This window comes from Tachypleus tridentatus, chromosome 8 (assembly GCF_004210375.1).
Source record: "Tachypleus tridentatus isolate NWPU-2018 chromosome 8, ASM421037v1, whole genome shotgun sequence".
Classification (NCBI taxonomy): Eukaryota; Metazoa; Arthropoda; class Merostomata; order Xiphosura; family Limulidae; genus Tachypleus; species Tachypleus tridentatus.
In genome coordinates this window covers 56,593,423-56,618,776 of record NC_134832.1, presented here as the reverse complement: position 1 = coordinate 56,618,776, position 25,354 = coordinate 56,593,423, and the positions used below count along the sequence as shown (strand labels likewise).

General features: G+C 36.8%; 1 protein-coding gene across 1 annotated transcript in view; it reads left to right on the top strand.

The window, feature by feature from the left end:
* Positions 1 to 25,354, top strand: part of LOC143222434 (AT-rich interactive domain-containing protein 3C-like) — a 103,254-nt gene that overhangs the window by 45,925 nt on the left and 31,975 nt on the right. The window contains exon 4 of the mRNA XM_076448953.1: positions 15,656 to 15,728. Coding sequence (XP_076305068.1) covers positions 15,656 to 15,728 — 73 coding nt within the window. The remainder of the gene's footprint in view (positions 1 to 15,655; positions 15,729 to 25,354) is intronic.

Here is a 25,354-nt window from a genome sequence, read left to right as displayed (position 1 = left end):
CGGTCTTTACCTTGTTAGTAGGTTTAGCAGTTAATTAGGTATTTGCGGGGAAACGCCACAGTTTCAGTTAAGACGGAAACAAGAGAGATAATTAGATGAGAACTGCGTAGCTTTTAGTGTCTTTTATACAGTTGACCCAACATGGCCAGGTGGTCAGGGCGTTGACTCACAATCTGAGGGTCGCGGGTTCGAAAACACACCACATGAAACATACTCGTCCTTTCATCCGTGGAGGTGTTATAATGTGACTTATCTGTGTGTGTTTGCACAGTACTTATCTACTCGTAAATCTCCTATAATTCTGTGGCCGATACCTGTGTCTCTGGTTTGTTCGTATTACCCTGGATTGCCAGACAGTTTACCGTATATGCACAAGTTAACATTAACAATAGTACTCTGTTTGTATGTAATGTAGTTTTTGTTTGTGTAGACTGCTACTTATTTATTGTCAACATGTACGTCAACACTTGCGTGTCTGCTCACTGAACTACCTGTATGGGTACATGTGTGACTTGTGTGTTTGACTTTTATTTTTACCGAAGAACACTAAACATATATCACTTGTGTGTTCGATTGGTATCTTTACCCAAGGAAACTAAACATATATCACTTGTGTGTTCGATTGGTATCTTTACCCATGGAAACTAAACATAGTTGTTCGTATTGTTCTCATTTACAATTTTTGTGTCATATGAAACTAATGTGTAAATTTATGTATTCGTCGTATATATAATTAACCTGTATTTTCTCACATGTGATTAACATATATTTTTAGCACAGTTTCTCTCGTGAGACTAACCTAACCTGTATTTGGTAGTACAGGAATATTCCGTATTTTATCACGTGCGACTAATCTGTGTTGGTTGGTATAGTACTAATCTGTATTTTATCACACGAGACTAATTTATATTTGTTAGAATAGAACTCATCCGTATTTTCCACATGTGACTAACACGTATTTGTTAATATAGAACTCGGTATGTGGATTACTACTGTTAAGTAATATATTAACAAGAATTAACATGGAAAAATGACGAAAGGGGGCGCAACAAAACATTTATTCAGTGAAGAAGGACATTGTAAAAACAGGTAATTGTTGTGACCGTCTTCTTCAATTTTTGAATGTTTTTGTTTATCATATCTCTTTCACTTCGGTAAGATGAGTATAGAAGGCCTTCATGATCATGTGAACGATCATTGGTTCGGTATTATATTTGATTTTGGGCTTTTAGGTTAGGCTTAGGTGTGTAAAAGTAACTTTTCACATCTATATCTTATCCAATGCCCATAAAACATTTAGTGCAGCATCTCACGTTCCAGAATTCCTCAGTTTTAAACTCTGGTTGAAGAATATCTTTACTCATAAGTAGGTAATGATAAAACAGTAAAACGGATTTAATTGACACGGTTTCACACGTACGAACTTGATTTTTCCGTTTATAGATTAGTGTATAGATTTAATTTCGATATAGGTTGTGTAGTCTGGTATAACCTCTTGAGGCATTATTGAAACAATGTTCTGACATATCGTTTTTAGCGAGCGAACTCTAGTGACGAATTAATGCATTCTCAAAAGTACATGTTTAAGTTTTCCTTTTTCTCGGTTTATAATGGTATATACTTTCTTAGTTTATGTAAATTTGATCTAATTAATTTACGATATTCAATTTTAGTTCTGATCTGTAGTATTAGGCTCTTTTCGATCAAAAGTTTTTAATGGGCCCCGCATGGCCAGATGATTAGGGAGCCCGACTCGTAATCCGAGTGTTGCGGGTTCGAATCCCCGTCACATCGAACATGCTCGCCCTTTCAGCCGTGGGGACGTTATAATGTCTCGGTCAATCCCACTATTTGTAGGTAAAAAAGTAGCCCAAGAGTTGGCAGTGAGTGATGACTAGCTGCCTTCCCTCTAGTCTTACACTGCTAGATTAGGGACGGCTAGCGCAGATAGTCCTTGGGTAGCTTTGCACGAAATTCAAAATAAAGAAGTTCTTAATATTTTCTATATAGAGTACAATTATTTAGATTAAGTAATGTTTCTATTGTGTTCTTAAAAAAACATTTATCCATTCCGGAAATAAGAAACTTATCGATGCAATATTCACAAAAAGTTCATTATGTTTTACATTTCTTACACTGGAAAACCACAAGTACAGACGTTAATATTTATTAGCGAATGAAAGGTTGTCAGATGACAGTTTGTTTGTTTTGAATTTCGCCTAAAGCTACTCTAGGGCTATCTGCGCTAGCCGTCCCTAATTTAGCAGTGCAAGACTTTAGGGAAGGCAGCTAGTCCTTCCACCGCCACCTCTTGGGCTACTCTTTTACCAACGAATAGTGGGATTGACCGTCACGTTATAACGCCCCCCACGGCTGAAAGGGCGAGTATGTTTGGTGCGACGGGGATTCGAACCCGCGACCCTCGGATTACGAGTCGAACGCCTTAACACGCTTGGCCATGCCGGGCTTTTCAGATGACAGACTTAATAACGAAACATAAAGTACATGATCAAATACAACTCTTATAACGTTGTTCAAGACTTATCGTTTGTTTGTCTTGTAGTACATACATCCAAAAACTGAAGTATTTAATGAATCATTTTTTCAGCCGCGGCATAACGGCTCGTAGAATGGCTCTGAGTGTTGGTTTTCTTTCAAGCGCAAACTTTTTAGCTCGTATCTCTGTCATTTCTTGACCATTTGAGATCTATTTATGTAATCGCGCCTAAAAGTATATTAATTTGAAGGTATATCAGTAGAGGTCCTGATGAGTAATAAAATCGAATCGGATACATGCTTGCCCTGCGCTTGCTATTGGTGGCGCAGGAAATATAGCTAATGAAAAGGAAAATGAAGGTCTCGTAGATTAATTTACTCTAATCCTGCCTAGAACAATTTCAATTACCGCAGTTATTTAGGATTCCCTCAAGTTTAATTATGGTAAATTCATTTGATAAATACACAATTATGGAAACTGTAATTCCCAATATAATTACGGATCTTCTCGAGACGCTATTACAGAAACTTTTACAATAAGAGGCCAAGATAGATAAAAGGTGTTCTTGATTGATTTACCATAAAGGAAATGTTTCATTGCATAATGTGTTTTTCGAGGAACATGTAACAAAAAAACAACCCTGACGATACATAAAAATTACTTTTTTTATGTTTTATTAACAGTGTAGGGCCCGGCATGGACAGGTGGGTTAAGGCCGTTTGACTGGTTATCTGCGTGTCGCGGGCTCGAATTCCGGTCGTACCAAACATGCCCGCCCTTACAGTTGGAGGAGGGGGCGTTATAATGTGATGATCTATCCGACTTTCCGTTGGTAAATAAAGTAGCCCAACAGTTGGCGGTGGGTGGTGATGGCTAGCTACCTTCCTCTAGTCTTACACTGTTAAATTATGGACGAACTTCAAAAACAAAACAAACACCTTCGTTGTGACTCGTTTAGTTTAGCAATGTCTGAGAATGTTGAATATTCCAGGATGTTATCGTATTGTGTGAAGTAATAAAAGTATTTAATCGTGATCAGAAAAATGTCGGTTGAGCTTGAAACAACAACGTAACTCACTAGAATACACGCATACCTTTACTTTGTTGTATTTGTGACGTGATGGAACCCCCTTCCTTCCCCTAATATAAGTTTAAAACATCATCAGAAAAGAGAAATTTGATACACGGCTACAGTACCGACTGTGTATGTTCCATTTTCTCCTTGTCTATTGATTTAACTATTTGGGAAGAAGTACACTATTTTGGGCCTGAGCGTGCAAGAATTTTTTTTATTGTCTAGTCTGTACTCATATGTAAGACTTTCTCCGCAGTGTTTGGGTGTAATTGGATATATTCTTCTGATAGGCAGAACTGGCTGTCTGTGGAAGTTGGATCCTATTTGGAGAATACTGCACCGCATAGCAGAAATGGAGCAAAATAGATTTTGCCCTCTTCGACACCCTTTGGGATTTTTCTCTTCCTGCTCTATGTGACTGCGTGTTGAGAAAAATACAAGAACCAACCTTTATTTGTTTCCATGAACTTTAATCTTTGACTTTTACCCTTACCAATCATTTAACCAATATAATATTAAACATTTGTCTGTGAAATAGAGATTACATTATGACGTTTTTAGGAGCGTCTTTTTTTGTACTGCTAAATAAGCCATAATGGTGAAATGTGATTTCTTTGTATTAAGTACATTGCGAGCTGAGTGACTGTACGATTTCTTTATATTAAGTACATTGTGAGCTGAGTGAATGTACGATTTCTTTGTATTAAGTACATTATGATCTGAGTGACTGTACGATTTCTTTGTATTAAGTACATTGTGAGCTGAGTGACTGTACGATTTCTTTGTATTAAGTAAATCACGAGCTGAGTGGCAGCACGATTTCTTTGTATTAAGTACATCGCGAGCTGAGTGACTGTACGATTTCTTTGTATTAAGTACATCGCGAGCTGAGTGGCAGCACGATTTCTTTGTATTAAGTACATCGCGAGCTGAGTGGCTGTACGATTTCTTTGTATTAAGTACATCGCGAGCTGAGTGACTGTACGATTTCTTTGTATTAAGTACATCGCGAGCTGAGTGACTGTACGATTTCTTTGTATTAAGTACATCGCGAGCTGAGTGACTGTACGATTTCTTTGTATTAAGTACATCGCGAGCTGAGTGGCAGCACGATTTCTTTGTATTAAGTACATCGCGAGCTGAGTGACTGTACGATTTCTTTGTATTAAGTACATCGCGAGCTGAGTGGCAGCACGATTTCTTTGTATTAAGTACATTGTGAGCTGAGTGGCTGTACGATTTCTTTGTATTAAGTACATCGCGAGCTGAGTGACTGTACGATTTCTTTGTATTAAGTACATCGCGAGCTGAGTGACTGTACGATTTCTTTGTATTAAGTACATCGCGAGCTGAGTGACTGTACGATTTCTTTGTATTAAGTACATCGCGAGCTGAGTGACTGTACGATTTCTTTGTATTAAGTACATCGCGAGCTGAGTGACAGCACGATTTCTTTGTATTAAGTACATCGCGAGCTGAGTGGCAGCACGATTTCTTTGTATTAAGTACATCGCGAGCTGAGTGACTGTACGATTTCTTTGTATTAAGTACATCGCGAGCTGAGTGACTGTACGATTTCTTTGTATTAAGTACATCGCGAGCTGAGTGACTGTACGATTTCTTTGTATTAAGTACATCGCGATCTGAGTGACTGTACGATTTCTTTGTATTAAGTACATCGCGAGCTGAGTGACTGTACGATTTCTTTGTATTAAGTACATCGCGAGCTGAGTGACTGTACGATTTCTTTGTATTAAGTACATCGCGAGCTGAGTGGCAGTACGATTTCTTTGTATTAAGTACATCGCGAGCTGAGTGGCAGCATTTCTTTGTATTACATCGCGAGCTTGACTGTATTTCTTTGTAAGTACATCGCGAGCTGAGTGACTGTACGATTTCTTTGTATTAAGTACATCGCGAGCTGAGTGGCAGCACGATTTCTTTGTATTAAGTACATCGCGAGCTGAGTGACTGTACGATTTCTTTGTATTAAGTACATCGCGAGCTGAGTGACTGTACGATTTCTTTGTATTAAGTACATCGCGAGCTGAGTGACTGTACGATTTCTTTGTATTAAGTACATCGCGAGCTGAGTGGCTGCACGATTTCTTTGTATTAAGTACATCGCGAGCTGAGTGGCAGCACGATTTCTTTGTATTAAGTACATCGCGAGCTGAGTGACTGTACGATTTCTTTGTATTAAGTACATCGTGAGCTGAGTGGCAGCACGATTTCTTTGTGTTAAGTACATCGCGAGCTGAGTGACTAAAAGTTAATAGCTTTGTTTCGCTATTTAAACATGTTTTTAGGGAACAATGGCGATTTATTACGACTTGTGATGGACGTTATTTTACATAGGAAACGTTAATTAAAAACTTGTAGGTACAACATAGCACACGTTGCACTTTTACTGGAATTAAAACAATCGGTAGTAATGTGCATGTCACGATAAAAACGTTTGGGTATTCTGTGGATATTAAACAACTGAATTTTAAAACTCGCGGTATTTATACAAGTTCTTCAAGACTATTTTTTCACTACTGAAAGAGGGAGGATGTGCTAAGTTAATTATTCCTACGTTCGCTTCTTAAGTTTCTCGTGTCGGTCATCTAAACGTTAAAGAATCTTATTTTGTTTCCTTGGTCGGTCTTGCAACTGAAATTCTAAGAAAACGAATGAAAGCTCGTAGCCTTAAGGTAAAGAACAGTCCGTGACCTCGTTTCGGCTGAATAGAAAGAAATCAATCAATCATTTTGATAGACCCATAAACCGGTTACAATTTTAAAGAATTCAGTCTTTCGCTTTTACACAAGTAATGAATAATAAAACTTTGTTTTAACGATACTGCTGTTAGCAGAAGAAAGTAAATAATACTAACAGAGAAAAAAAATCCCGTTTCTCGCTGATGTTCGAGGTATTTCACTCGCTAAAATATATTTAAAATTTCGGAAAACGGCTGAAAAGAAATAAAAAGCTACAGAATAAAAACAATTGTTTCGTTATTATTTGTTATTATTATATCATCCAATTTTAGCTGGTTTTTTAATGGTTTAGAGATTTCAAGATGTTTTGTGTTGAAGAGATTCGCGTACATTTCTTAGAGATAGCTCTTTGCGTAACTTTGTGCATAATTCCAGTTTATAAATCTTTTTTTTTTTAATTTATCAGTACTAGTAACAGTTACAGATGATGGGAAGTTTCTTAAGTACATTTACGAAACGCTTTTGGGCCTGTTTTTAAAACACGAGGTGAAAACCAAAACACATGGGAAGTAGGCATTTATTTATGAATAACTTTTTGTAGAGTGAAATGTGACATTTCGGGTTTGTCGTCAAAATCTCGAAAGTTTCAACGTATTGTTTGTTCTTGTTGAATCTCCTGTCGTATGTAGGCCTGGCATGACCAAATGTTTAGGTTGCTCGACTCGTATTCTGCTGATAGTGGCTTTGAATACCATTCACACTAAACGTTTTCGCCTTTTCAGCCGTAAGTGCGTTATTATGTCACGGCTAGTCCCACTATTCGTTGGTAAAATAGTAGCCCAAAGGTTGGCGGTGGGCGGTGATGACTAGCTGCTTTCCCTCTAAAATAACACCACTAAATTAGGGACAGCTAGCGCGGATAGCCTTCTTGTAGCTTTGTGTGAAATTAAAAAAAAAAAAAAAATCCGTCTCATGCTGGCGTATATTGATTTAATAGTTGTAATGCTAATTTATGGGCGTATATATATTTTTTTTTTACAGTTAATAGTTGTAATGTTAATTTATGAGTGTGTGTGTGTGTTTGTATATATATATATATATATATATTTAAAGTTAATAGTTGTAATGCTAATTTATGGGCGTATATTTTTTTCCAGAGTTAATAGTTGTAATGCAAATTTATGGTGTTTGATACTTGATTATGTGTTTAGTTTATTTATTAATCAACACACTAAACTACACAATAGCTTGTGCGCTCTTCGCTCACCCATGAGTACCAAATTTCGTTTTTTAGCGTTATAAGCTTCCAGACTTCTATTTCAGCCACCAGGGTTAGAAAATGTTCAGAAAGTTTCCTCATTTGTACATAAAGTCAGTGTTGAGGTGAAACCGTTGTTCATGACTGAAAAAAATTATTGTTAACTGGTGTCGCTAAACCATCCAGAGTCTGGCCAGTTTCCAAAAACATTTCTATTTAAGAGCGTTGAACACTATATTTACAAAAAAAAACGTTTTTCTCCTCAATTTGTGCAGGAAGTCATCAGAATTCATTAAAAACTATTTTTTGTGAGAAACAAACAAACTTTCGTTTCGTTTAGAAAATCGCTTCATCTGTGCCAACCTATTTCGTGACTTTGTACCGGTCGAAAACAACGGAAGAATTATGATGTTATTGATACAGATGCTAGATAAATTTACTTTGTTCGTGAACACTCTGTGATGGCCCGGCATGGTCATGTGGTTAGGGCGTTCGACTCGTAATCCGAGGGTCGAGGGCTCGAATCCCCGTCACACCAAACATGCTCGCCGTTTCAGCCGTGGGGGCGTTATATTGTGACGGTCAATTTCGGTATTCGTTAGTAAAAGAGTAGCCCAAGAATTGGTGGTGGATGGTGATGACTAGCTTGCCTTCCCTCTAGTCTTACAGTGCTAAATCAGGGACGACTAGCATAGGTAACCTTCATGTAGCTTTTGCACCAAATTAAAAAAACAAACAAAAAAACAACAACAAACCAATCTATGATAAACTACTGAAGCTTAGTATTATATTCTGATGAATGGACAGTCCGACAAGACCGATCACATGTCATTTGTCTTCCGGTCGTTAACAGCCAGTTTCAAGGTGCTCAGTAATGGACTTCAACTGCCTCAACACGGGTCTGAAATTGCACTCCCTTCGTACTTGACTCTAGGATACATTTTCTACTAGCTTGGTATTGTAATAGGAATTGCTTTCGATTCTTTTGTTGTACTGAAGTAATTATTCGAATGTGTCGTCACTTGTAACACGCAGAGAATAAGTTACAAGAGAATAATTGAGTTAAAACGATCATTTCTTACGATTTTCATTGTTTAAAATGTAAATTTTAAATATTTTTTTTGTAAATTGTCTATGTTTGTGTGTGTGTATGTGTAAATAAACAAATGTCATAAAAAAAGCGGTGCTACAACATACGTACAAGCACCAAACATGCTCGCCCTTTCAACCGTGAGGGCGTTATAATTTACGGTTAATCCCACTATTCGTTGGTAAAAGAGTTGCCCAAGAGTTGGCGATGGGTGGTTATGGCCTTCCCTCTAGTCTTACACTACTAAATTAGGGACGGCTAGCACAGATAGCCCTCGAATAGCTTTGTGCGAAATTCAATAACAAAAGAAACATACGTACAATACCACCAGATAAACTGGATAGATACAGAATGTTACATGTACACTGCTGTTCAAAATCTTAAGGCCAATTTAGGCTAATTTCAGTGTTCACATTTTTCCTATTAAATGCTAAAAAAAAAATTTATTTTTATTTTCCCTTTTCTTATTTTCATCTTTCGAAGCTCTACGCAAATAAGTGGTTGAGTCTAACAACGAAAAATGCATATTTTTTCTTTATGTTCTTGGCCTTAAGATTTTGGCCAGCAGGGTATAAGACGGATTGTTTATTCGCATACACTTATGATGGGTTGTTAATAAACTACGTGTAACACGAATAACTAATAACTGTATATGTGACTTAATTTTAGTAAATATTACATATTTAGGATGCATTCTTGATAAACTATTTACATAACATTTAATACCTATTACGTCCGTGGTTCTTTTCTAAGGTAGGACAGTTTCTTTCTTTGTTAGATGTACTGTTGGTAACCTCTCTGTGTAGGGTGTATTGTTGGTAACCTCTCTGTGTAGGGTGTATTGTTGGTAACCTCTGTGTAGGGTGTATTGTTGGTAACCTCTCTGTGTAGGGTGTATTGTTGGTAACCTCTCTGTGTAGGGTGTATTGTTGGTAACCTCTGTGTAGGGTGTATTGTTGGTAACATCTCTGTGTAGGGTGTATTGTTGGTAACCTCTCTGTGTAGGGTGTATTGTTGGTAACATCTCTGTGTAGGGTGTATTGTTGGTAACATCTCTGTGTAGGGTGTATTGTTGGTAACCTCTCTGTGTAGGATGTATTGTTTATGAATGCCATGCAGCGTTTTATTATCTTATATCTCTTAAAACAAATACTTCAGTCAAAAGTTTAGATTTTGTTAGTTGAGAGCCGTCTGAGCGGATGAATGTTTTACTGAAAAATATTTCGCAAGTTGGAAGTTTGCTCCTGAAGAAGTAATGTCCGCCTTTCGAAAGCTTTCGGGTTATAAGGTTGCTATCTCATTTCTATCAAGGCTTCTTGAACGCACGTTTTTCTAACATTATGAATGGGCTAGAATAGTGTTGAAATAAATGAACATTAACTTCAATTTGATGTAAACTACCGATTTAGAACAAACATAATCAACTAAGGTTATTCACAGACCTTTAAAACACGATGACATGCAACACATTTATATTGGATATTTGTATTATTTGTATGTACTCGAAAGTTATCACAAAACTAAAACATATAATTCTGTGTTTGAAGAGAATAAATATTTAACATTGTTACGCTAGCTGTGTTTAACATTTATTGTTACACATTTGTAACTTGCAGTTCAGTGGAATGCTTCTGAGAGTCACTTTGTGCGTATGTCCAGTATTTAGATACTAGACATACTACAAATACGTGTTGACAATTAACGAAACTAGCATTTTGAGATGGCACTCTGTGTTTGTTTGGAGAACCAGATCCCGCTGTCAGGTTACATAATCTGTTTTCAATCCCCATTCTGTGTCTTGTAGAAGAACCGGCTAGCATGGGCAGGTTGCATGATCTAATTTTTATGTAATTTAAAATATTCTGAAATGGTTAAAAAGTAACAAGTGGTTTGCAGCATAATATAATATAACACCCGCTTATACGTGTGCTACCATTTTTGCAGTTAAATCAAACTGAATGTATTCTATCCTGATGAACGGTTTTCTGTATCGTATCATTATAATTCTATAGAGATACATTGCTGGCCAAAATCCTAAGGCCAATGAACATAAAGAAAAAAATATACATTTTGCGTTGTTAAACTCAACCACTTATTTGAGTAGAACTTCGAAAGATGAAAATAAGAAAAGGGAAAAGAAAAAAGAAAAAAAAATTTAGCATTTAATAGGGAAAATGTGAACCCTATGAAATTAGCCTAAATACAAACTGGTCAAAAGTTTAAGACCATACTGAAACGAAGCGTTAATCGGTAAACACGTAACGAAATTTAGTCATTTGTGTTCAAGCATTAGCGTTATCAACATATTCTGTGTTACATTGGGTAAAAACATGGCAAAGGCTAAAACGTTGACAGAGTTTGAACGTAGCAGAATTCTCGAGCTGCAAAAGCAAGGTCTCTTTCAACGTGTCATCGCTGGTGAGATTGGGTGTAGTATAACTGCTGTTAAAAATTTCTTAAAAGACCCTGAAAGATACGGAACGATAATTTCAAGTGGTCAGCCCAAGAAAATTTTGCCGGTGTCGAACAGGAGGATTCGACGGGTTGTCCGACAAGACACCAGCCGATCGTCGAACCAGATTCAGTCCCTTACGGACGCAGAATGCAGCTTGAGAACAATAAGACGGCATTTACGGGAGAAAGGCTTTAAAAACCGAAAACGTCTTCAAAGGCCACACCTCCTTCCACACTACGAAACAGCTCGGTTAAATTTGCTGAGAAGCACCAAACATGACACGTGGAAAAGTGGACGAATTGTTCTCTGATGGGAAAATTTTAACCTGAATGGTCCAGATAGTTTCCAACGTTACTGGCACGATAAGGATATCCCACCAAAGACATTTTCTACACGGCACAGTGGAGGAGGTTCCATCATGATCTGGGGTGCTTTCTCCTTCCATGGAACATTGGAGTTTCAGGTTACACAGGGACGTCAAACAGCAGCTGGCTACACTGGCATGGTGGAGAGAATATCCTTATTGACTGAGGTCCCTCGCTTGTGTGGAAATGACTGGATCTTTCAGGAGGACAACGCTGCAATCCACAATGCCCGCAGGACAAAGGACTTTTTCATGGCGAATAACGTGATTATTTTGAACCATCCAGCATGTTCGCCCGAACTGAACCCCATTGAAAATGTATGGGGGTGGATGGCAAGGGAAGTCTATAGAAATGGATGTCAATTCCAAACAGTGCATGATCTTCGTGAAGTCATCTTCACCACTTGGAATGACATTCCAGCCAGCCTTCTGCAAACACTTATATCGACCATGCCAAAGCGAATGTTTGCAGTTATTAGCAATGACGGCCATGCAACTCACTACTGAGACCTCTTGTTGGGCATATCCTACCCTGTTTAGGACTTCCTTTTAGTATGGTCTAAAACCTTTGACCAGCTAGTAATTAGGCTAATTTTATAGTGTTCATATTTTCCCTATTAAATGCTAAAAAAGTTTTTTATTTTTAGTTTTCCTTCTCTTATTTTCATCTTTCGAAGCTCTATTCAAATAAATGGTTGAGTCTAACAACGCAAAATGCATATTTTTTTTCTTTATGTTCATTAGCCTTAAGATTTTAGCCAGCAGTGTATATAGTTCCTGTATTCGCACTTACCTTCATCAGTTTACATACATATGTTTCTAAACCGTTTATATACCAAACAACTTGTGTGTTCGTGGCTTTGTTGTTTTAAAATCAATTTAAATAAAATTATCATTATGACTGCAGTTAGGTTAATTAGATACTACAGGCGCCACCTATGTATTTTGCACAGACAATGAGTGACTTCAGTCTTCTTTTTTTTATAGCGGTGTAACAAGCAAAACAAAGATACTAAGTTTTGTTTGTTTTGAGTTTCGTGTATTGATACACGAGAGCTACCTGCGCTAGCCGTCATTAATCGAGTAGTGAAAAACAACTAGTGAAGGCAACTAGTCATTACAAACCACCGCCAACACTTGGGCTACCCTTTTACCAACGAAAATATGTATAAATATAGTCAAACATTGCCTAGAATGTTTACTCGTGAGACTGTGGATCCAACAATTTATAGTTTACCTCCCATTTCTGTAAGCATCCATTCGCTCTGCACGTGAAGGACGTGCGTGTACGGCGGTTGGGTGCTGTTAACTGGCTAACCCTTCCTCTCTAGTATATCTTTTCACAATTAGTGACAGCTGTGTGGAACTAGATAACCCTTGTGTGTAACCATTCGCGAAATTCTGAAATCAACACACAAGTATGCAAAAAACACATGAAAGGCCCGACATGGCTAGGGCGCTCGACTCGTAATCTGAGAGTCATGGTTTCGAATCACCGTCACACCACATATGCTCGCCCTTTCGGCCGTGGGGGCGTTATAATGTTACAATCAATCCCACTATTCGTTGGTAAGAGTAGCCCAATAGTTGGCGATGGGTGGTGATGATTAGCTGCCTTTCTTCCAATCTTATACTGCTAAATTAGGAAAAGCTAGCGCAGATAGTCCTCGTGTATCTTTGCGCGAAATTCAAACCAATCCAATTCAAAAATGTTAAAATTATCGTTAGTTTTACAATTTTTTTCCTTCTCAAAAACGGTTAATTGCCAAAGTGTTTACAAATTATTTGAAATTTTAAAATCGCTTTCTTGTGACTTAGCAGCAAATTCAATCCCTATAACGCAAAACAATTGACAGTCTATTCTCCAAACTTTGTGCCAAAAGTAATAAAAACTTACTGGGTATGCTCAGAAATTTTGTCTGTTAAAAATAATTTTTGTTTGTTTCTTGTCTGTATGTTAAATCTGTTAATTATGAAACCGTATAAAACTTGAACAATTTATATATTTCTCTCTCTTCTTTTTGACCCACGTGGTACTTACTATTCAGAATCTTCGATGTCTCTTAAAACACCCAGATCAAAAACTATACCATTCTGGGCTCTTTAGCTCTAATTAAGGCATTACACGGTACACTATAGGCCCATTTAGTTACAGATTTGAAATGAATTCTACTTGCCAATTTCTCTTTAATTTATTAATTCTGGAATAAAAAGACGTGTCCCGAAAACAACAACAACGAGTTTATCTGCCTTACCGTTTACAGTTTGAACCAGTAGTTTCTCATACGTATAAGGTCATGCTTGTCAAAGCATGCCAATTTCAACTGATGAATGTGGTGCCAGGTAATTATTTCGTGTCGTCTATTTCTATAGAGCCACTAAATAAACACCCTGTTAGTCGGAAAAAATCCTTTACCACGAATAGATCCCGGCTGATAGAGGTTTTATTAGGTATGCTAATTGAAATCCAAAGATAAGTCTCACCATGTAAACTTCAACCATAAAACATCTGGTTCACTCTTCCTACCCTGTACAACCATCTTACTAATTCATACACCAATGAATTTTAGGTGTAATTACAATGTAAATTTCTTTCCTCAGATGCTAGAAAATGATGAATAATTTATAATTTATAATCGTCACATTAAGAATATGAAAGGAACTTTACAACAATCAGTAAATTGGAACTTTTACGTTTTTTTTTACTGTTTGTGAATGTTCAGACGCTCAGTGTTACAGTTTCTCTGAAACAAAAGTAATGAAGATTACTCCTTTGTTGGTTGGCAGAATTCAGCACCTCGTGCGACTAGTTTATTCATGCTCATTTGATACTTTTCCGTTGATCATTTCCAAATAGTAGGCTTGAGATTTCCAAAGCTACGGTTATGTTATAGTTGTAACTTGAAACTGATACGAGTAATGTTAAGAACTCTTTTAACCAGTTATTTTTATGTTTTAATTACAACTCCTCGTTAATAGATTTGGTTAACGAAGTGATAGAACTTTGGATTTCGAAGTTGGCGAGCCGGGTTTGAAACCATTTCCAACTCTTTAAGCTGTGGTTGTTTTAAGAGAATGACAGCCGTCACTCCCGTAGTGAGTATGATGGATGATAGGGTGCTGGACGTAGAGAGGTTAATGGGTGGTAGGTTGTTGGCAAGTGGTTCAAAATTAGGGATGGTGATAGATATCTTTAGTATAGCTTTTTCATAAACGCAAAAGTAGTACTATTTATAAACGTTCTTCACAGATAACTTGTTAAAAAATAAAACAGTCGGGGATACGTCATTTCAAATATCTTCAAGGCACACGCATATATTTTGACATTTTTTAGTTGTTTGTAATTAAGCACAAAGCTACACAAAGGGTTATGTGTGCTCTTCTCACCACGGGTATCGAAACCCGGTTTTTAGCGTAATAAGTCCGCACTCATACTGCTGTGCCACTTTGTTTTGTTTTAGTGACTGCTACACTTTATCAGAACAGTGTCTTAGATTTGAGTAAATAACTAGTTCCCTGTTCAACCCTGAAACGGCGGTCATCATCTGTTGATATATCGCGACCTAAGCATTTCATTCATACCCAAATCATTCACGCGTTTCAGGTGGAATGAGATCTTATTTTCATTTACCAAATAAACCAAGTAGTGGAGTACCACAGTACCATAGTTTGTAGCTCAGTGAACAAGAGCTAAAGTTGTTTTTCAAAGACGATAACGAAAAAAACATAAAAACCTTTTTAAAGTAAGATAAAAAAAAAACAGCCGACCTTCTTAGGGTCGTTGATAGCTGTAGTCCAATTAATAAAATTAAATAACTAATACTAATAATTATTAATTAATTACCCCAGCATGGTCAGGTCAATCGCGGGCTCGAATCCACGCTACATTAAACATGGTCGCACTTTCAGCAGTGGGGGCGTTATAATTTTCAGCAAATCCCACTATTTGTTGATAAAAGAGTAGCCCAAGAGTTGGCGGTCTGTAGTGATGACTAACTGCCTTCCCTCTAGTCTTACACTGCTAAATGAAAGAGGTTTAGCGCAAATAGCCTTCTTGTAGCTTTGCTCGAAAATAAAAAAAAACAACAACAAATAAAACATTAATTAATGAATACCCATTTGCCAAATGTTATTATAAAGACCACTAAACTCCCTTTTGTGTAATAGAAACTTTTCTAGGTCACATACTAATACAACTTTTCTTGTTTAATTAGTTGTACGAGCTGAGTGATGACCCCCAGAGAAAAGAGTTCTTGGATGACCTGTTCCAATTTATGCAGAAACGAGGTAAGTACAATATTTCCTGGATAAAAACAAACAAACTTATTTCATGTTTAGTAACCGTCTGGAAAGATCAATTGTAATTTTTTTTTCTATAATTATGCTTTTAGAAAACACTGTTGACATCAAGAAACTCCAGTTTTTATGTGATATTTTAACTTAACACTAACCGTGTTATTCGGAGAGATAACGTATTGGTGCGTTATACAGCGTTTCATTCCGGACTGGGTAGTTTTATTTGTGCAATTACACTACGTAACACATTTTGTTCCTGGATAGTATGTGTTATTTCTTAATTGCTTATGTTGTAAAAGTACAGAAAATGGCCATTATTCCTTTTAAACTTTGCTTTTGTGACCTGGACAATGAAATTTAGAAATTAACCTATTTTCTATGTAAAAACTGACAAATTTGCACATTTTTATTTACATAAGGTCTGAATAAAACAACATATGAATCAAGGTTTACATGTATTTATACTAAAGTTATATAAAAATGTTTAGAAGTAAGTAGTTTTTTCGAGATTTGCGACCGTAATGTAAATCACTTTCACGTATCAGCCCTCAAATATAGTCTCCCATCATGTTTTCGTTATACAAAAGGTCACAAAAGCAAAGTTTGTAGAGAAAAATAGGTCTTTTCCATTTACTTTAAACATAAGCAATTTGGAAATAACACTTTCTGTCCAGGAACAAGAAACAGTAAAAACTGTGTTACGTGTGTTATTATTTTGAATCTCAGTTCCCTTGATAACCCGCCAAAAATACAGATGAGTGAATGCCTGTTAAGAATATATTCTGATGTTTATTGGTTGTCGTTAGACATTTTAATAAAATCCAAAACATAAACCTTAAAATAGGCTTGCAAAATTTACTCATTCCAGTGTTATCAAATAATCGGTGATAAAAAGACGCGTTGGTAGAGAAAAAGTGTTTTGATTCCAATTATAGGTAAAGACGTTTAACTTTTTATTTCTTTAGTTTTCACACAAAAGGGCCCGGCATAGCTAAGTGTGTTAAAGCGTTCGACTGGTAATCTGAGGGTCGCAGGTTCGAATTCCCGTCACACTGAACATTCTCTCTCTTTCAGCCGTGGAGGCGTTATAATGTGACTGTTAATCGCACTATTCCTTTGTAAAAGAGTAGCCCAAGATTTGGCGGTGAGTGGTGATGACTAGCTGCCTTCCCTCTAGTTTTGCACTGCTAAATTAGGGACGGCTAGCGCAGAGAGCCCTCGAGTAGCTTTGCGCGAAATTCAAAACAAACAAAGAATTCTCACAAAAGATCAGTATAACTGAATTATACCAGTACATGCTTAACTGTTCTTGTTTTATAAAGTGAAAGAAAATCGTACTTTTGTGCATTAAACTCGGTAGTTTGATGTAATTATTTTACAAATTTTCAGGAACGTGTACAAAGTTATTAATTCCAACTTCAATTAAAATATGTGTATTTGAATAGTTAATATTAGGCAATTGCAATAAACCTTGTAGAAAGAAATTACTATCAAATCTCGCAGTCCACTTAGCTATCTCCAAAATACATATCGTACGTAAATATTATATATCACCAACCATTTATATATGTACTCGTGTGTATTAGGCCTAATCTTTATGGTTACATTGGTTCAGAAATACACTGTGTTTATAGTGTGCACACACATTAATCACCACTACTGTTTCACATGATTAAAATTAAAAAGTCAAATTTGAATATAATTGAAATTAAATGAGAAGGTAGAACCAGGACTTCCTAGCTATGACAAATGATGCACCAAGAATAAACATGTAAGGACTTGTGTTATTATCTCATTCTGTTCTCGTACCTGAATTCTGTTAATAAAGACGTACATAATATATAAGCGCATTTATATACAAAACAATAAATATGTAGCTGATTATACAGACGTCCTTTGCAAATAACACATAATAACGTACGAAGATGAAAAACGTGACTGGCTGGAGTCGTCTTTACGTATGATTCTCGTGTTTGCCAGCGTTGTTTTGTTCGTGTGTCGGCAGTTTCATTCATCCATATTCATGATCTCTTAGAGTCAAATTATTGGGATAGTTCATGGGTTTTATTGAATAAGGTTAGGGTAGAGTTAACATGCATTACACTGTCTTTCTGTTTTACAAAGCATGGCGTACGGCAAGCGTAATAAAAAGTGGGTTTGAAGTGAACCTATGATATTGTTTTACTTCTCCATGTTTACCAGGATATAAAATGTGTGCGCGTGCGCAGGTGTATTGGTGGTGGTAAACTGATAGAAAAAACACATTTTATTTTAAATACATTCATTTTAATATAACAACATTATTAATAGAATACTTCTGCTTATAGGAATTTATTACAGGTATTTCAGAGATTACCTATTTATATTTTCATATGGATAATTTTTCAGTTTTTTTTCCATTCTGTTGTTTAATAGGGTACTTGGGTTACGAGTAGTGTAGTGTATTTGTTATATTTTTGTCATGTGCTCTTATAAGAAGTATATCAGATGCGAGCCTCGTAGGTTGAGAAGAGGAAGAGAGATTTATATGGTAAATATTTAGTCATGGTAAAGACAAACATTCAATACTATTTAATTCGTCAAAAGGTCCCGATTGCACGGCTAGTCTTCAAGCTGATTGTATGGTGTAGCTTTAAACACAGCGTTAACTGACGCCCAAGGGTTCAGCCATGTTCTATTTGAATACTTTTTTTTAGTAAATACAGAGCATCGCAAAGTTTTTACCTTTCGGATACCGTCGGCAGTCTTTTACTTTTACAAAGATCAATTCCCTAAAATTTTCGAGTGTTTAAAAAGGGTGGGGGAAGACCAGAAACCGCATGGTTTTTAAAATAAACTTTTGTTCTCTTCAACTGACCCCAAACCTCTTCCCTGTTTCCCATGTCGTGAGGATACCTGGGAAACAACTTCCAAAGTATTGTTTGTAATGAACACGCCCGTACAGTACGTCTACAAACACTTTGTTTGTTTATTAAAACGAAGCAGAATGTTTGTTAGAAGTCATCGCATTCTTATTATTAACAAATGAATAACCGTAATATCGTGTCATGTTTGTTTTGTTCTCCCTTTTTTACAAACGTCAATCCGAGTTATTCCAAAATAAAACGAAATTCGAACAAACGTATTCGCTTTATTTATTTTTTAGAATAGAAATAAGTCGTTTTCTTTCAAAGCATCAATAAAATCAGAATTCATACGATAAAACTTGTGAGTTAAAAGAACCATGTTAACACTAAGATTTGAGTTTCGAAGCCATTTATTTTATTAGTTTAATTGTATACTGTGAAATGCACGACGAATGTAAGAACCTAATGAATACACCAAATTATTCTGATGGAACAACAACTTTTGTAATGTGGTAATCAGGAAAGGTTTCAGATCGCATTACGTTTTAAACTACGACCAACTTTAGAATACCGTGGTCTCGTGCGATATGGAATCTCATTGGACCGAATGATTCGTAACAATAAATTGTTCGGATAACACGCCTGACAATAATAATGAAGTATAAGATAAGTGTAAAAAAAACGCGAAATACGTGAACAATATGAAACAATATAAAATATGGAGAATACGATATGCTTTAGTTGTATTGTACATAATACGTTAGGGCAGTGCTGGCGATAGATGTGATCTCTGGGGCTAAAGGCCATAGTTTAATGATATATATAATATCTGATTTACGGCGAATTCTCTACCGTTCAACGTGCGTTGTCGCCGTTGCTGGACTTATAACTTGAATTATGTGTCATAGCCTTTCACGAGGTAGGTTATTCATATAACTAGGTTATTCGATGAATTACTGTCCAGAGATAATAACAGTTTATAGAAAAAGCTATCAGTGTTTCTTATATGAAATGAAAAACTCTAATAACAGAGTGCTTAAAGACAGCTACAGCTCTGAAGCCGCATTTCAATCCATTGTGAATCAATACCCTTATCCGCAAAATGTGAAGTCTATGGTTACGAAAGAGGGCCTTCTGACCTAAAAGCAGCTACGATGATGATGGGCGTATTTCCTTGTACCATAAACAACACGACAAATACTGTGTTGAAGATGACGGCGGATAAATGAGGAAAATTCATCCAGCTACATCTTACTATCATTGAATACTTTCACGAAGATGGTGAAAGATGGATATTGACGTGTAGTAGAGGACCTGTGAAAAATCTCTAGAGGTCCCTGCCTTAACACTGTCCTTCGCAGACACTTTTTACAATGCAGTGTTACCATCAGACTAAATACTATCGATGATCTAATAGTGCGGGAGACAGTATTAAAATAGTACTGTTAACTCTTAGTATAGTACGTACACGCATTTAATTATGTGAAGTTCTAAGGCAGTTGTTCTGTAACGTCCCACGGTGAACAAAAGTAAATCGAAGGACTTGCAACTCAATAGTCCAGGTTTCGATTCTTTGCTGGGGACACGACAGATAGCTCAATATGGCTTTTCTCTTAAAACAACTAAATTATGTATAATATTGTGAACTACTGGAATAATACAGTAGGTGTGTGTGTCACGTGAAATATACTGCAGTATATGTAATACGAGGCACTAAGATGGTGTGTGTGTCACGTGAAATATACTGCAGTATATGTAATACGAGGCACTAAGGTGGTGTGTGTGTGTGTATATATATATATATTTATTTATTTATTTACCAACTGAACACCATGATATCTGAGAAGTGTTATAATCTTGCATACATTACAATTTGATTCAGTATAATCGTACGAAACACGTGTAGACTGGACGCTTTCTTTTACCCGTTCACTTTGGATAATGTACACTTGATACGTGTGTCTGTTGTTTTTTTCTGTCATCATATACTTGCTTGTTCCACGGAAATAAGGTGTGAGCGGGGATTTAACATTCTTGGAGTTTTACTGTACATGTATGCATTATAGGCTAATCTACATTCAGCAAAAAAAAACAACGTATTACCAAGTATCATACTGTTATTAAATATTAGAATTTTCGTAATGCTTGTGGAATTTCCTATGAGGGCAATTTTAACCATGTACCACCTTGGTGCGAGAGATTTCGTAGAAAAGACATCGGGACAAAATCCGGTTCAGAATAATGTAAAAAAAATCTAGCTTCCAGAAGGTCGCACATTACAGACGTTTATATTGATGTATGTTGAAATAGTTTCTGAGGTTGCCATTAGGGTGTCTTTCTTGTCAACAATTGGGTAGTCGTCTATGTGGTTGGTAACCTCATGTTGTGAAGCACATCAAACCCTTTTGTGGTGTACGTTTTATCAGTCAGGTGTAAGAATAGCTGGTGTAATAATTTACGTGTTAACAGTAAGAGAAGGTGTGTAAAACAAAACGCCCCCTTTCAAGGGCGTTTATTGATTTTATGAAAACTGATATAGCGGAGTGAAGCCAAAGAATAATTCGCACCTTCGTAAACAGATTTTAATTAATGTGGCAGTGAATATTATGATGTAATAGTACAAAACTCGAGTTTGATTAGTGCTGATAACACAGGGCTGCGAATTTAAACTTCATACTTTTACTTTTAATAAAGGATTTTCCATACTTCAGCCACGCTCCGGCATTTCCAGGTGGTTAGGGAGCTAGAATCGAAATCTGAGGGTCGCGAGTTCGAATACCCGTCGCACTAAACATGCTTCGCCCCTTAAGCCGTGGGGGCGTTATAATGTTACGATCAATCCCACTAATCGTTGGTAAAAGAGTAGCCTAAGAGTTGGCAATGGGTGGTGATGACTAGTTGCCTTCCCTCTAGTCTTACACTGCTAAATTAGGGACGGCTAGCGATGATAGCCCTCGTGTAGCTTTGCGCGAAATTCATAAACAAACTTCAGCTACGCTGATTTTGAAAATAATAGTCTTGTTTTTTTCTACGACGTAAGGACTTTTTAGAAAGCGGGAAGAAAAAATATCTTACTTGGATTGAATTCTTACACTGCTATAATCCGGGTTTCGATACCATTGGTGGGCAGAGCACAGACAACTCTTTATATAGCTTTGTGCTTAATAACAAACAACAACAGCTTGATCGAATTATTTCGTTTACCACAATGAACATTCTTCATTATTATGTTTGTTAACGAAAATACAAACAGGAAAACTGATTTCGAACGAATAACATCAGTAGAACAGCAGTGCTCTTGAATTCGCACTGCTAGAAACCGGCTTTCGATATGCGTGATGAGCAAAGCATAGATAGCCCAATTTGTTGTTTTGTGTTTAATTCCAAATAATCGAACAATCAATTAAACGAATATGCGTCCTAATTCATCCTAATTTTTGTGTGTAAAATGCACGTTGTTTTTTAGTCTCAAAACTACGTATTATGGTCTTTATTTTATGTATTGCATTATGTGGGAAATTTGAACGTGATGGAGAAAATGGATAGCATTTTTGGACTCACCGTACGAAAATTACTGTAGAACATGTAAATATTTCAACACAATCATCGCAGGCCTGCGTAATTCTGGGAACTCGGGCCAATTTGAAGAAAACGATAAGACAACAAGAAATAGTGGAAACTTTTCTTCTTTGGTCCCATGAACGGAGGTTTAAAAAACAACAACAAAGAATCGGGGAATTACCATCTGTTAGGCCTTCTTTATGATTACTTCCATTGAAATGCTTAATACTCACTGTCTTATTTTCAATCTATTCAGTTAGTTAAGGTGGTCATCATTCCCCGCCCTCTTAACTCTATGACTACCGGTGCACTCTTTAACTACATTTCCCTTCTGCGCATGCCACAAATTGTTTTACCGAGTTAGATTCAAAATGTACCCAAACGGTGAGATGCGAGTGAGCTGTTTTCGTGATTACTACACACACACATTTACTCTGTTTCGATTGCAGTGGGAAAACGTGTCTACATCACTAGAGAAACATGTTTTACCAACGACGGTATAATTTGTTGTGGGAAAGGATAGTTTCACTGATCAGAGCATGACTAGTGGTCAGGGTGCAATCTAAGAGTTGTTGTGGGAAAGGATAGTTTCACTGATCAGAGCATGACTAGTGGTCAGGGTGCAATCTAAGAGTTGCGGGTTCGAATCCCCGTACTGCCAAACATGCTCGCTCTTTCAGTCGTGGGGACGTTATAATGTTACGGTCAATTCCGCTAGTCGTGGGTAAACTCGTAGTCCAAAGATTTGTTGTGGGTGGTGATGGCTAGCTGCCTTCCCTCTAGTCTTTTACTTTTAACTAATGGACGACTCGCACAAATAACCCTCGAGTAGTTTTGTGCGAAATTCAAAACAAATCTAGCCGAACTCTGGTTTGAGTAGTTACACATACCTTTACAAATGATGGATTTTCGTTTGTTTTACTTCAAAGTAAAGTGCCCAACAGGCTATTTGCACTGTACCCGTAGCAGAGATTGTACTGCAAGTTTAGTGTTATAAACACTTGAGATTACCGCTGAGCCACCTGGAAATAAAAGTACTAGAAATTGTAGCACAGATTATTAGAATTTAGCTAAAGTTTCGAACCCTAATTTTTGGTTAAAACAACAATTGCAATACACTTTTAAACGGACGATTAGCCCTAACGTATATAATTAATTCCTTCAAATAAATGACGCTTGGAAAAATATTTTTGATACTATTGTATTCCTTCTGGTGTTAGGTACTCGCATGTTTTATCATTAGTTTCGTAGTGGTTTTTTATATATACAGTCATTGTTTGTGTCTACTTTGTGACGTATTTGTGTGTAGAACAAACTGTTGTGGCCTGGAGACGGATGTGTATGAATACGCACGTCATCCAGTCTAGGTGGCTTAACGAAATGTTCGTTTACGAGGTCAAAAACGTGAAACGTCGAGAAAGAAGTATCGGTACGCCTCCACACTAATTGATACGGTCAATGCGAATTACGTGAACAACATTTCACGTTTCTTTAAGGAACAAAAAAGATAATATATGAAATATGATCATTTCTGTATGGATTTACAAAAGCAGAATACCACCTACTTTCCCGTTGATGTCATTGTTATGAGAAACTAATTTACATACGTGACCTTAATCGGAAGACTCTTTGTTTGTTTTCTTTAACGCCATATTTTTGTAAAGACTGGTGAACGTAGACAGTAGGAATTGTAATTTAAATGAAGCAAATATTCCTTTGTACTTTATCTGGTCGGTACAGTTTAGGCCCACCAGCATAAAGAACATGACCATCCCTGCCTTATGCCCCCATGTCAAACAGCTAACTTAGAGACAGACCCCAAGGCTTTAGGTTACTAGTCGCCCGAACTACTTAACCAGAGGAAAGGTGGTCAGTTAGAGGAACCCGATGCCACAAGGACTTGGCCAGCTCCTGGAACCATATAATGCCATTTGCAGTTACTTATATAACGTGACCAAAGTTGAAATAGTGGAGTATATTTAGCGCCATCTTGCCTCGAGCTTTAAAAAAAATTCTTATCCACAGTCTGACACACTAACCGTTAGACAAAGCTTGGCGTGCAATAGAAAACAATGTCGTGTAAAATTCAATGCACTGATGTTCTAAAGTTTTTGTTGTTGTTTTTTAAAATGTTGCCTCAATAGAATTACTTTGCAATCAATAAAGTTGCTGAATGCTGTCACTAGAGTTTGTTCTTTATTGTCATTTGGTCACAGACGTATTTTTCGTCAACGACCTTAGTCCCACCGAGTTTGGATGCGTTTTTTTTTTTCCTATAACAAAGCCACATCGGGCTATCTGTTGTATCCACTGAGGAGAATCGAACTCCCTGATTTTAGCATTGTAAACCTGTATAATTACCGCTGGACAATAGCTTGGGATCAGCCGGTATTTGTTTTGTTTTTTTCTAAGCCAAAACTCTTTACACCCACGGTGGCTGACCCAGTCAGCAAATATACAGGACGAGCACGTTCTATGAAAGAGATTCGAACTTACGACCCACAGATTGCGAATTAACTACCCTAACCACTAGATCATGTTAGATTGTCCTCCACAGATGCGGGGGCTGGATATAACGAAATCCCAATTTTTGACCGCAATAAGAGAAGATGTTAGTAGAGATTTTGCATGTTTTCGGTGAAGTAGCAAACTACATTTGAGTGTTTTTGATGAATTTTTAAAATTTTTCATAAGACATTATGATTGGCCTGTCATATTTTTAACACAGGATTTCCAATCGGTCCCCTTACGAATTTTCCAAGAATTAGAAGGGTGTGTAATAACCCCCTTATATTCTTCATATCCGTTGCCGACGACGCGTTTTGCTCAATCCAGAGCTATTCACGCCATCCGCAACGGATATGAAGAACGTGGTGCGTTTGAACTATTATTATTATACATTATTCCAATTTAAAATCCGTAGGAGACTTAGTTAACAGCTAAGTGTTAAAAAAATTCGATAGGCCTAACATAACATTTTTATGACAAACGTAATTAATTATATCATGTTTCGTCAGTTTCTAAACACTTTTTTTTTTAAGGAAATGGAGACCCCAAAAAGTGTGGTTTCTATCGGTTTTTTCCCTCTTTTATTAAAGTATTTCCTCATTTGCAACACTTTGTGATTGGTCACATATATTCGCGGAAATAGTTTATAAACCTTAATTGCTGACACAGGTAATATTTAGTTATTTTAAAGGGGGGGGGGGT